Source organism: Acomys minous (assembly GCF_964271855.1).
Source record: "Acomys minous genome assembly, chromosome: 14".
NCBI lineage: Eukaryota > Metazoa > Chordata > Mammalia > Rodentia > Muridae > Acomys > Acomys minous.
This window is the reverse complement of record NC_140496.1, coordinates 62,140,690-62,155,436: the sequence shown is the minus strand read 5'-3', so window position 1 is coordinate 62,155,436 and position 14,747 is coordinate 62,140,690. Positions and strand designations below refer to the sequence as shown.

At 38.4% G+C, this 14,747-nt stretch overlaps 1 protein-coding gene across 2 annotated transcripts in view; it reads right to left on the bottom strand.

Annotated features, from left to right (window-relative positions):
• ST7L (suppression of tumorigenicity 7 like) overlaps positions 1-14,747 on the bottom strand; it is a 64,751-nt gene that overhangs the window by 34,767 nt on the left and 15,237 nt on the right. For both annotated transcript variants that reach the window (XM_084755379.1, XM_084755380.1), the window contains exons 6-10: positions 13,373-13,451; positions 6,053-6,207; positions 3,877-3,974; positions 2,877-2,991; positions 203-275 (exon numbers count right to left, since the gene is read on the bottom strand). In XM_084755379.1, coding sequence (XP_084611505.1) covers positions 203-275; positions 2,877-2,991; positions 3,877-3,974; positions 6,053-6,207; positions 13,373-13,451 — 520 coding nt within the window. The remainder of the gene's footprint in view (positions 1-202; positions 276-2,876; positions 2,992-3,876; positions 3,975-6,052; positions 6,208-13,372; positions 13,452-14,747) is intronic.

Sequence of the window (14,747 nt, the reverse complement as noted above, 5' to 3'; positions counted from 1 at the left end):
CCCAGTTTACTTAAATCTAAAACTCTCTGTCATCACACACGTGCAATGGGAAGGCTCACAGTCGCAGAAGATCAAGGGTTATTCAGAAGAAACGGAAAAAAGAAAGAACATTTTTTAAAAGTTAGCAGAGGGAAAAAACTTATTAAATGTCCAGCAGTCTTCACAAATTATTTGGAAATAATTTGGCTTCATAAGCACTTACTTATCTGAGACGGTCCTTGTTTTCAACAATGCTGCTGTGTAGCAGATGGCTGCTGACTTTGGAAGGCTTATATCTATAACAATAATCGTCAATTTAGGTAAGGATTAAAAATTATAACTCACAAAAATACAAATTCATCAGCTTTAATACAGGGGTATAGGCCCTGGACACATTGTTGGGAGGCCTGAGTTTGATTCTAGATTCTACTATTTACTAGTGGCATATCCCTAGGCTAGTAGCAACCTTATCGATCTCTTTTCTTTTTCTTTAAAAAAAAAAAACATATATTTAGTTAGTTAGTTAGTTAGTTAGTTAGTTTAATGTATATGGGTAATCTGTCTTCACACACACCCAGAAGAGGGCATCAGATCCCATTATAGATGGTTGTGAGTCACCATGTGGTTGCTGGGAATTGAACTCAGGGTCTCTGGAAGAGCACAGTGCTCTTAACCTCTGAGCCATCTCTCCAGTCCCCTTGATTTCTTTTCAAAAGAGAAAATTGCACCTCCCAGTGGAGATTAAATTATACTGATGAAAGTCCTCTGTATGAGGTCAACAGATAGTCAACAAATGTCTATCATAATCTGTTTACAATAAGGCTAAGTCAGAAGAAATCCACAGTAGAGTTAAAAGTATGTAAAAACTAACATTAGAAAACAGTAAAATATTTAACTGCTACTATACCTAGATTGATTTTAACTTTTCCCCTAAGTTTTTGTCTTTTCTACATTTTCTTATGTGTCCACATTTCATAGAGTAGAAAATTACTCTGATATCATGAACACAATAAATCCTATTTCAGAAGGATGCCTAAAATAGTGGTCTTAGAAGAGAATGAAGCACTCTCATGGTGTTCTCGGCTCCCACAGGGAATGGGATCCCAGGAAGTGAGCCAGTTTCTGACAACTTCCAGTCTGTATAATGATGTCCAGTGAGACACGTGACTACTAACACCACAGAAGCATACCAAATGAGGAAGGCTCTATTCGTTGTAGTGGGTTTTACTTTATTCTAAACAAATCAGGTAGCCTTCTGACTTTTTATGTTCAGTCCCTAACCCTGTGTGGCACAAATAGCACAACAGGCTACTCTTCCTGTAAGTTTCATGTGGAAGGAGTTGTCACAAATTTCCCTATGAGCCTAGACTAGGCTTAAGAATTCCAGATGTTTAAAAGAATAAATATCAGCTAGAGGTGGAAGTATACGCCTTTAATCCCAGCACTTGGGAGGCAGAGGCAGGCAGATCTCTGTGAGTTCAAGGCCAGCCTGGTCTACAAAGCGAGTCCAGGACAGCCAAGGCTACACAGAGAAACCCTGTCTCTCACACTGCAGCCTTTCTAAGTCATGGGGATTCCTAAACTAGTGGGTAGGAACCTCTGACAGTACAAATATGAGTGACTTTCCATGTTCTGCTGTAATGAAAGACATGAACAGAAACAATATGAGACTAGGAAGTCTGCAGCATGGACTTCACCCACTGTGTATTAAAAGACAGAGACTAAAATCAAAGGAAGTCATGACAAAAACCCAGAAGAGCTGAGCCAGGTTTATTAAAGTAAAAATTATTTTAAAAATAAACTTACAAAGATCTAAGCATTAAGAAATGTATGCAACGGGCTGGAGAGATGGCTCAGTGGCTAAGAGTGCCGCCTGCTCTTCCAGAGGTCCTGAGTTCAATTCCCAGCAACCACATGGTGGCTATAACCATCTATAATGCGATGTGATGCCCTCTTCTGCAGATAAAGTACTCATATACAATAAATAAATTAATTTAAAAAAAGAAGTGTATACAACATTAAAAAAATATCTTAGCTGGGCATGGTGGCATACATCTTTAATCCCCAGTCTTGAGAGGCAGAGATAGAGGCAGGCAGATTAAGTAAAAAAGTAAAGTAAGTTGATGTCTTACTTTGAATGAGGAGAAAGTGTATGTTTAACATTGTCCCAACTCCACTGTAGTCAACTGTTACTATTATAACAATACAAGTAGCTTATATACATGGAGCTATTCTACAAAATGACTAACAAACAGAGAAACGCTCATTCACTGAGAAACATTAACCAATATTTAACCTTCTTAACCTCAGGTTTCCGGAAAAGAGTGAAAATACTTGTCCTATCACTTCATATATTTATTATATGGATGCAATGAAATTATATAAATTACCTTTTATAACTAAAAATCATTGTAAAACTGTTATTCTGTATTATTTTATAAACATTATTATGCAATTTCTGTGGTATTCCTTATATGCCAAAATCCATGAGGCATCTACTATGAGTACAATGCCTTTACTGCTCCGTTAGCTCTCACTGTATGCCACCTGCCGTGTACTGTCCAGCTCTCTCTGTGTTCCACAAGCTGCAAACGCCATGACGGATAAATCCATGTTTTCACGTTTACCGCTGTGTTCTAAGTGCCTCTTGCAAATTACATACTCAGTCAATAAAGAATACATCCTCACACAGGAAACCCTCCTTCTTGTAACCTTCTGATGCTGAAAGGTCAGATAAAGAAGATGATTCATAGCAGCTGTAGCTTTATCTTGAAAACTGACTGCTAAGACTGGAAAGAGACAATATAGAAACACTAGAAAAGGACTGGCCTGATGATTACACAATTGAAAAAAATTATAGACATGTTATCTACTAACACACACACACACAAACTCACCATCATATTTTGCCAGGACTGCCTGAACATCTGCATAGGCCTGCAATTCTAGAAGTGATTCTAAGAGATTTTCATGGATGTTCAACATGGTAAGAGGAGGAAATTCTTTCATCAACTGTATATTAAAAGGAAGGAAAAAAAGACAAAAATCAAAATAAATCACAACAAGCCAACTTAAAAGAGTTAAACCAGCTTTGTTAAAGTATAAATTATTTTGCTTTTTTACAAATTTACAAAGATCTAAGCCTTGAGAAATGTATGCGCAGGGGCTGGAGAGACAGCTCAGTGGTTAAGAGTGCTGCCTCCTCTTCCAAAGGTCCTGAGTTCAATTCCCAGCAACCACATGGTGGCTCACAATCATCTGTAATGTGATCTGGTGCCCTCTTCTGGCCTGCAGGTGTATATGCAGGCAAACCACTGTATACTTAATATAAATAAATTTTTTTTTTTTAAGAAAGAAATGTATGCACAGTAAAAATCTCTGTTGGGTGGTGGTAGAGCACACCTTTAATCCCAGCACGAGGGGGGCAGCGACAGGTGGCTCTCTGTGTTTGAGACCAGCTTGGTCTATATAGTGAGTTCTAAGACAGCTAGGGCTATAAGGTGAGACCATGCCCTCAAAAAAAAAAAAAAATACATCCATACATCCATACATATATACTATCCTGTTAGAAAGATGGGCAATTGAAAAACAGTGATTCTGGGGCTAGAAAGATGGCTCAATGGTTAAGAACACTGGCTGCTCTTCCAGAGGACCTGGGTTCAGTTCCCAGCACCCACATGGCAGCTCACAGCTGTCTGTAACTCCAGTTCCAGGGGACCTGACACCCTCACAAAAACACATACAGGGAAAACACCAATGCACATGGAATAAGATAAAGAAGTAAATTTTTAAAAATAAAATAAAAACAGTAATCTACATTAAAATAGCTGATAACTTAATTTGTTATTTAGTTTGGGGAAAAATAGAAATAATGGTTCAGTTATCAAATTTACTTACATCTCTCATTATTTTCACTGCTTCTCTTATCCTTCCCAGTTTTCTTGCACACATTGCTAATCTTCTTTTAATGTATACAAGTACATTGGTATCTCGCCCTATTAAAAAAACAAGAAAATGACACAACTATCACTTTTGTATTATGGCCTGACATGTCATTAAAATATTATCCACTAATTTTATTTGCTTCTCCTGGAAAACCTATTAAAAATTAAATTACATCAGAATGTGTAATTATTAATGAATGTTAAATTTAGGCAATAAATAATAAATGTCCTCTATTTTTATATGTGCTTTCTATATTAAAAGCTTAAAATATATATTTAATTACTTTTTCCTCTAGTAGTAAGCAATTTGAGTACAGTATATATAATTCATTTGGTTGATGAGTTTAATACTCGCAGAAAACAAGTAGATATTAATAGGAAGATATATTTGTCTATCCCAGGTTCTACATAAACAATCTATAATATTAGTAATATTATTTTGGCTCAAAGACTCTAAATGTCCTAAACAAAATTTCCATGAATAATATGAACTTTTATTAAGTTAGTAATTAATTTAAAAAAACGATATCTAGAAAGGGCAAAGAGAAAATCTTCAACATGGGCTAGTGAGGTGGCTCAGCAGGCAAGAGACCCTTGCTACCAAGCTTGGAGACCTGAGTTTCATGCCTGGAACTCATGTGGTAGAAGGAGAAAACTGACACACAAGTTGCTTTCCGACTTCTATGTGTGCATGTACATATGCACACATTCAAATACAAATAAGTAAGTAAGTATAATTTTTAAAGTTAAAAAACTCTACAACATAACCACATTTGATATTATGCAAGGACAAATAGTAAGAAGTTTTCATACATGTAGTTTCATTAGTTCCAGTCTGCAAAATTTACTCCCATAGTTTTGTATAATAACATGCCTTAATGAAATATATTGTAAACACAACTATTTAACTGAGAGAAAGCATTAGCCAAATTTTAATTTCCATAAACAAAAGATGTAGAACTTAGCTGTTAAGAGATAATGCCTTATGTAAACATATTTCAATTTATTGCCTAGTATCTGCCAAAATCATGAAACTAAAACCTGCTGGCCGCACATCTCAGCCAGAAACAGCAACCCTGCCGATTCTAACAGCTTTGGTAAGTGTCACAAGCCTAACCAGAAGAGCATCTTCAAAAGAAAACAGTCCCTGTGCCTCGTCTGATCTCAAGCATGCTGGAGAAAAATATATCAAAGAAAGAACCAATGTCACACACAAACTGCAGTATCAGCTAAGAAGCAGATGGTGTGAAAGGAGCAATCCTCCAAAAGATCCCAATTTCAGAAACAACCTGGGCTATAATTGCAAGACCCTGCCTTAAAACAAAACAAAACAAACAACAAACAAACAACACAGGAGGAGGAAGGAGTAAAGAAAGGAAGAGGACGGAAGGAGAGCAGAGGAGGGAAGGAAGATACTTGGCACGACATACAGATCCACAGACGGAAGAGCAAGTGAGCCGATGCTTGGACAGGGCACGCAGGTCAACCATGTGGGAGGGAAGCCCTGGATTGGATTCCCAGAAATGCAAAAAAGGACCCCTCCCATTGCCCTGAGTAAGGGTCAGGGAAAAGACAATGTTTATTGTCTAGGGAGAATCTCAGTAATAGCTGTCATCATTAGAGGGTTCTCTGGGATTTTAATAAGTGCTGTTGGTCTAGTAACCAGCCAGTTCTTGTAGGAAAGAAAACAGTCTCAAAACGGCAGATTGTTTTTTTCTAGTTAACCAATGCAGATCTGTTCCCTTCTACAAACACTGTCTGGATGTTACATACTTCTGTATTGTTGGCTTCTTAGTATTACAGACCAGAAGGAGAGTCTATCAGCTGTCTAATGAAGACTAGCAAACTTTCACATTTATTATTATTATTATTATTATTATTATTATTATTATTATTATTATTATTATTATTACCACCACCACTACTATTATTATTATTACTATTTTGCATTTTAAACACAAAAGACACAAGTTCAGGAGTTAAGGACAGAATCTGGGCCTTGTGGCACAGGCCTAGGAGGGAAGATCAGTTCTGAGCCAACCTCATCTACATGACAAATATGAGGCTAGCACCTCAAGAAACCAATTGAAAAACAAAAAAAGAGTAACAGTCAATCCAAATGTGCTTACTCAGTTGAGCTTCATGCTGAGGACTCTGGTGCTGGCACTGCTGCGACCGTCGATAAATGATCTCTCCCGCCCTGAGGGCCTGTTTAAATAACCTTTCAGCATCTACAATGGTTGTTGCTTCTTCTTCGGCCAGTAGAACGTAGGCAGTGGCACAGCTGTAAAGCAAGCAAGCGAGGCGATGGTAAGTAAGTGGTGGCGCCCGCGTTTCCCTTGGACAGGCCCTTGCTATGTCATGCTCCCATCACCCCGCTACACTCCCCACCGCTGAGGAGGAAAATAAAGCAATATTCAGTATTTTAGCTCATTAGGGGTACCCTAGCATATCCATTATGTCCAACTCCACAATGTTTCTTCCACTCTCTCTGGTTTTTTTTTTTTTGGGGGGGGGGACAAGGGGGTTGTTTTTTTTCCTCTGTTCTCTGCCCCTTTGTGTTCTGTTTGTGGAAGGGGAGGAAATACATAAAAAGTTGTTTTAAAAAGCAGTTGTAAGGAGCACACCACCCACTCGGCATGCCTGCTCCCAGGCACTGCCTGCTCTGCAATGTCCAGATCATGCGGGTGACTATGGAGTGCGGAGTGGGAAGACTCCCCTGGCTAAGGAGGGACCTCTGTATCTGATCAGAAACAGTCCTACACCAGCCCTTCCTACAAAGCAGCCTGCCCCTCGGGGCTAACCCACCACGGGCTGCATTATAGTGCCCCCTCTCACACACACACACACACACCCATGTTCACCCCAACTTTCCTTCTCTTCACTCTGCTGGAACATAGAGACTTTTGCTTGTATCTTTAAAGTCAACAGCTGGCCAATAAAATAAACTAATTCTTGGCTTTGGGCAAGAAAGAAAACGAAGTTTCCCTTCCATTTAGATAAATAACAAGGACATTTAGTCTGAAGACAATGTATTGGTTCTGCTTGTCCAAGCCTGTAGATCCAGCATTCAAGTCAGGAGCCACAAGTAGTTACTGAACACTTGGAATGTGGTTAACATGAACTGGCATGGCATGCTAGCACATATCAACTTTTAAAGATTGAGAAAATGTAAAGCACTTCATTGACAGGCTTGTAAAATATTGCTCATATGTGAAAACATTTTATATTTTAATACAGATAATTGAAACACTCACACTAACTTCTTAACTTTTTAAACGTATGGCTACCAGAAAAAAAATGTAAAGTTACACATATGTCTCACATGTTCCAATTAAACCAAGATTGTTGGCTCAATTAAAAAAAAATACACAAGGGCAGGCATGAGATACAGTGCTAGTGAGCATCCTCACCTGTAATCCCAACACTTAGAGCCCTGAGCAGGGGAATGTGAGTTTGTGGACACTTTGACTATATAGGGTACCATGAACTCTGGGCTATATGACCAGACCCCATCTATTACTGAAGAATACAGAAAAAGGTAGCTATCCTCAGTTAGGGTCAAGAAAGGCCTTTCAGATATGAAAACGCATATCACACCACTGAAGCATTTTTTAAACAGAACTGCAAATATATATATATAATTATTTTACTAATCAACACTCTTCTCCAATGTATTACAATAGATTTTTATAAAACATTAGATATGCTGCTGGCTTAAACACTAAGTATCCTACTCGCCATTCCAAAAACATTTTCAACTTTTTGTTATTGTTTGCAACAATTATGCTCTGCAGCCCAGGCTGGCCTTGAACTCTCGTTCTCCTGACTCTGCTTTCCAAGTGCTGGTGATTACAGATGTCTGTCACAGTGCCCATCATCAAATATTTGTATCTACTGTTTTGTTTCAAATGCTTTTAAATAACCAGAATAGAAATATTTTTGCAGAGCTGGGGATATAGCATAGTGGTAGAGCACTTGCCTAGCATGCTTGAGGCCCTGGGTTCGATCCCAGCACTGCAAAACAAAACAAAACACCACTTTTATAAAGACCTTGATAGATAAAAATTCATGAAATAGAATGTAAGTATAAACATTATTTTATTACTTATTTTTGTGGTGCTGGGGATAAAACTCAGGACTCACATGGTAGGCAATGTCTACCATTAAGATCCATCCCCGGCTCGTAACATAACTTTAAATTACAAGCCAGGTCTGATGGCACAGGCCTGTAACCCAAGCATCTCAGAAGGCTGAAGCAGGAGAGTCACAAGTTTAAAGACTGCCGGGGCAAATCAATAAGATTCAAAAAGTGGAGGGTGGGGGGGAAGGAGAACTAGAAATGTAGCTCACAGATAGAGCAATTGTTGAGCATGTGCAGGGACCTGGGCTCTACTCCAGTACCACCAAACCCACAACAAACCATGGTATAGCTTATAGTCTGTGCTCCTCAGCAACTTTACCTTATATTTTTACATTTAGATATGTTAGTACAAGAAATTAGTCCTATGTATACCTAATGACTTTCTTTTGTCTTAAACTGGGGTTAAATTTACACACCAGTATAAAATCTTACTAATTTTTATTTCCTGTATTTATTTTTTACTTGTTTATTAAGTGTACACCACAGCACACATGTGAAGATCAGAGGACAACTTGTGGGATTCGGTTCCCTCCTTTCACCACCTGGGTCCTGGGGATTAAAGTCAGATCATCAGCTTGGCTGCAGGTACCTTTACCAACAGAGCCATCTTGCAGGCCCAGCGTAATACACTTTCATCAGCAGAACTCAGAAACGTTTAATATATTCTCAAGGTTGTACAACTACAACTGGTACATAAAGCACGTTCATCACCCCCAAAAGCACCATAACTCTTCAGCAGTCCCACTGCTTCTCCTGCCTCCCCACTGATAGCCACAAATCACCTCTTTAATAGTGTCCTTTGGTGCACAGAGGCTTTCGTTTTAATGAGACGTGACTTACCTATATTGCTTGTGCCTTTGTTGTCTATCTGTTAAACCACTGGGAAATCTAGATGCGTAAGACTGCCCTTCCTCCCCTCCCCTCCCCTCCCCTCCCCTCCCCTCCCCTCCCCTGTCCTCCCCTCCCCTTTCCTCTCCACTTCCCCCCTTTTCTCCCCACCCCCACTCCGCATTTCAGGACAAAGTTGCAGCACCTCAAGCATACTAGGCGAGAGCTTTACCACTGGCATAAATTCCTAACCTACTCCATGTTCTCTCACAAGAGTTTATAGATTACTTACTTAATTTTTAATTAAGTGATATGTATAAGTGAGGTAGGAGTCCAATTTCCAGCTTGTACATGTGACTATCTAATTTTTTCAGTATCATTTGTTAAAAACATCTTCTTTTCTTCCATCGAATAGCCTTGGCACCTCCATCAAAAAGCAACTGAAAGCCACAGACATATGAGCTTGTTTCCAGATTCCCTATTGGAATCTAGCAGTCTAGGTGTCTCACCTTCTGGTTTAGCCATCTAGTTTTATAGTAAGTTTTAAAACTGGAAAATATGAGTCTTCTAATGCTGTTGTTCTAGGATTCTTTTTGGCTACTTAGGATCTCTTGCAACCACATACAAATGATAAGACCAGCTTGTCCATTTCTGCAAAAATACTAACTGCAGTTTTATTTATAGTTTTTTTTTTTTACATGTATGAGTGTTTTGTTTGCATGTATGTCCATGTACGCACCACATGCATGCAATGCCTATGGAGACCAGTAGAGGGTACTGGATTCCCAGGAAGTGGCTTCAGATGCTTGTGAGCTGCCATGTGGGTGCTGGAAACCAAACCTGGGTCCTCTAGAAAGGCAGCCAGCACTCTTCACCACTGAACCATCTCTGCAGCCCCAGTAGTTGTAGTTTTAATAGGAGCTACATTAAATCTGTATATTAGGGGAACACTGACATGTTAGTTAATGATATTTAATTTGTATTATACATGAACAGAAGATTCCTTTCTACTTGTTTGGGTCTTTTTATTTTAACTATTTGACCAATGTTTTGCGCATTTGTAAGGGTTTTTAATTACTTTGAATGTATGTGTGGCACACATATGGATCACGTGTGTACGGAAGTCAGAAGGTGGCTCCTAGGAGGCAGCTCGCTCCCTCCGAGGTGCTAGGGCTTCAGCTCAGCTCTGCAGACCTTCATCCCCCAGCTGGTCTCCAGTTCCCACGCTTCCTTAGCTAATTTACCCCTAAGCATGTCACTATGCTTGATGCCATGTAAATGTACTGTGTTTATCACAACTGTTCAGAAATGAAGCTGACTTTCTACTCATACATTTTAAACCTAATTTATAAGCACCGATAGGTTTCTGCTCGTGTGAATTTCTTAAGGTTTTCTGAACATACGATCACATTACCCATGGATAAAGACAGTTTACTTCCTCCTTTCAAATCCAGACGAATTTTTTCTTTTTCTTGCTCAACTGTTTTTGTTAGGATTTCTAATAATAAGTTAAACAGAAGTAGTGAGGGCAGACATCCCTGCCTTACTGATTTTAAACAGAAAGGGGTGTTTTTGTTTTCTTTCATCACTAAGTGTCCTTCAGTACAGGCTTTTCATAGACTCTTCATTAATTTGGGCATGATTCCTTACATTCATAGAATGTTTTAGTACTTATCATAAAACAATGTTGGATTTGTCAAATACTGTTTTAGTGAACTGAGACAACTTTTGGGTTTTACCCTTTGCTCTATTAATGTGGTGTGTCCCAAAGTTCCGTCATGACAGGGTACTGAACTGCCAAAGGCTTCTTCTGCATCACCTGAGACAATCACGCAGACTCTCTCCTTCATGTCAACATCCTCCAATTCTAACAAACCCAACTTGGCCCACAGGCATAATAGGTTTTAAATGCTGCTGGGTTTGGTGTGCTAATATCTTGGTTTAGGTCATTATTTCTTCAAATACTATTTCTGCACTGTTTTTTTTTTCTTTCCCATATTTTGGGGTCTCCAATTATGCATAGGGTCCTACAGGTCTCATCTTAGATCTTTCATTTCTCTTTGGTCCTTTTATGAGAGTTTCCTATGTCTGAGACTGCCTAAGCTTGGTGAGCTAGCACAGCTCTGCAGACTCCGTCTGCTCAGATCTGTCACAGAACTCCTCCTGCAGCACATTCTCATTTCAGTTGACTTCAATCCTAGGATTTCCTCTTAGTTCCTATGTACGTAGATATCTTTGCTGAAACTTCAAAAATATATTGGTAATTTTCTGATGGTGAAACATCACCATGGACTTTCCTGTGGTCCTTTTTATCTTTCTGTACAAACTTAAAATAGGTGATTTAAAGTCTTATTAAGTCAAAAGTCCAGACTTTTTTTTTTTTGAGACATTTCCACGAATACCACTTCCATTTTTGTTCCATTGTTTCTTTGAATGCTGGGTTTTGTTGTTTTATTTGGGATCAGGGTCTAGCTGTAGTTCAGGCTAACCCAGAGCTCAGTTAAAGCCTCCTGATGACTAAAATTATAAGTATGTACCACCAGGGCTTGAGAGATGGCTCAGCAGTTAGGAGCACTAGCTGCTCTTCCAGAGGACCTGGGTTCAATTCCCAGCACCCACATGGCAGCTCAAAATTGTCTATAACTCCAGTTCCAGGGGACCTGACACCCTCACATAGACACACACGCAGGCAAAACACAGATGCACACAAAATAAACAAATGAATCTTTTTTTAAAAAAGTATGTACCACCACACCTACACTGTTTGCACGCTTCATAATTTTTTGTTGAAAATTGAAATTTTTAATTCTGTTTAGTAGCTTACCTGACAATTTTGTAACTTCTGTTTTGTTTTGTTTTGTGTGACTAACGAGGTTTGTGCTTGGTTAGCATAGTGGTCAGTTAATGAAAAGATTTCTTAAATCTCTATGAACAAAGAACAAAAGCTGAGACTCCACAAGTAGGCACTGTGTGTGTGTGTGTGTGTGTGTGTGTGTGTGTGTGTGTGTGTGTGTACACTTTTCAAGGCCATAAAAATGCAGGCGCAAGCGCGTGAGCACACATACACACACACACACATCACTAGGGCACACTATCAATATTCACTCAGGCATTTTACAATTACCATGGCTGTCATTTCCCACTTGTGCCTAACCTAAATGTTATCCAGACAGGACATTCCTTACATAGTTACTTTTTTTAGTATTTTTAATCGTAAGATGATTTTGGATTTTGTCCTTTTTTTTTCTTTTATGAAATAAGATAATATATGGGCTTAAGAAGACTTGAAAATCAAATATTTTTCTGAGCATGTGCCTTTAGGTCTTTGAGGCTCCCAGGAATTTGTGGAAGCCTTCAAGGTCTCCAGTGTCTCATTCTCCAACCTTTCCAAATGTTCATGTCCCTCTGTTTTATTTTATCCATTGTATCAGACAGAGACAACTAAGAACATATTTCCTCTACATATTTTCACCTTGGTATGGTCAATTCAAAGAATTTCAAGGTAACTGAAATAAAGGCAAACTTTTTGAGCCAGTGCTTCAAAGAATCATTACATTAGTAAACACCAACAACCACAGCTCTGTTCCCTGGCATGATAAGCCTGTATCTGGTAAGTTCATTTTGTCTTCAAGAATGCCACTGAGCTAGAGAGTGGAGGGTGTGCTCCCTTATATTTAGGAAACTTCTGCTTGATTGAGCAATCACCAGGTTACTTCAGTAAAGCTCTGATTATCTCACAGTGTCACCCACACTCTTGTCAGCTAGTCCCTCCTCGGTGGGGAGCATTGCTACTATTTTGTTCCCTCAGGAAGATCTTCTTACTGGTGGTAAGAAGACTTCAAGGAAAAATCTAAATTTATGTTAGCCTGTTGGCATTCTTTGAATGATATACCACTTAGCATTTATTTAGGATATATTGCACTATATTATTTAGGATAAATGTCACTGATCTACACCATTTAAACTCTGAGTCAGTGTTTTATACTTTTGTCTTGAGATATAAAGATAATACAAAGAGCTATGAAAGTAAATTCTGTTAACATGAACAGAAGACTGACAGTGCAATTTTACTAATTATGAATCCTCTTTCTATGTCTCAAAGCTCATTGCTGAGTATAAGTCCCCAGGACTGATGAGTGCTTTAAATGAATGATTTAAATGAAAAATAAAATAAAACAGTGGCATAAATATCACATTTAACCACTAAGTACACATTTAACTACTAAGTGCTATTAGCATTTTTCATTAGCATTCTTTATTTTAAAAAGAACTTCTAAAATACTTTTAGGTAAAACCATAGGATAACTTCTACTTTCAAAAGCAAAATACAGATGTTAGTGAACACTGCAAATCTTATCTCTAGTATGCAAGATAGCAATGGAGACTGCCAGTGTTCCGAATCTTATGCGCAGATAAAAGGAAATACAAAACTATTTGCCTGTGTTGCCTTTAAAACAAATTTATTTTTCCAACTTACTCATTGTTTAACTCTAACGCTTGGTAGGCTGCTTTGATTCGAGCTGGAGGATTTCTTTCCCTCCATGCCTTCTGCATAACTGTGGGAAAAATATTTCAAAGAGTGGATGAGATGGTAAACATAAATAATCTTATGTAAAACGTATGAAGAATGAGCTAAAAGAGTAAACAAAGCTTTAAATATCATATTTCTAAATATATGAAACTGGCTTACTAGCTCACATTTACATGAGAATTTTATATTAAATCTGGACTCTTTCCATAAAAATATTCTATGATCTCTTTTCATAACAACATATAAAGTACTTAACTGAATTAATCATCATTATCACACATGAACATTCATGTATCTAAGTGCATGGCAAAACTGAGTTTGAGTGATGCTAGGTTATAATAAACATGAAAGTTTCATCACCCTTAAAAGGGTCCATGGAACCACTAAAACTAACAAAAGTTTTAAAAGTCTTTGTTTAGTCAATGATTCAGCACAGGAACAATGTGTAGATGTGTATTTTCTATAAAAATTGGGTTAATTTAGAATACAGCACATCTCTGGAAGACTTCAGCTTTATCCAGACTCAACACTAGCCTGTTAGGATGTCTGAAATAATGGGATGGGTTTTGCTACCATTCACTGAACCAAATTGAAGATATTACGCTATGTGATGTCACTTAAAAGCTAAACAAACCACACACAAAGTAGATTATGGAAACTACCTGGCTTACACTTGATAAGGAAAACGGAGAACTTATGAATGTTGACTTTGGAACAAAACCCCCAACTGTCCAGAAAGAATAACATGGAAAATGTTTGAATTTTCTTTTGGAAACAAAATATTAGTCTTGGCTCAGAAAATGAGACAATATATTCCACATGTGTAACAGAAATGCATTTTTCATATCAAACATGTCACCAACTAGCTGACAGCTAATGCTTCCTGAACTTGACAAATTGATGCAAGCCAGGGCCGCCTGATGCTGACCAGGTAAAGGACATCAATCTGCCACAGCACTAAAATAGGATGCAGGGGCCTTGGGCACCTGTGATGACTGGGTTCTCCTCTATACGCTGCCTAGCATAGTAGTTACAGGCCAAATTTTAATGCTGACTATCAGCATTTTGAGGTGATTATACAATATTCTAGTGTATGATCATAGTTTACCTAACTAACCCCCTTTCAATGGAAAGTTAGTTCTAGTGCTTTCCTATTACACAAGCGTTGTAGACTGTGTAGATCTTGGAAGGTGGAAGCCGGAGGATCCAGAGTCCAAGGTGACCTTACCTATGCAGAGTGTGAGGCCAACCTGGGCTACATGAAACCCTGTCTCAAAAACAAAAATCACCAACAGAAAACCATGGTGATAACTGTCTTTCA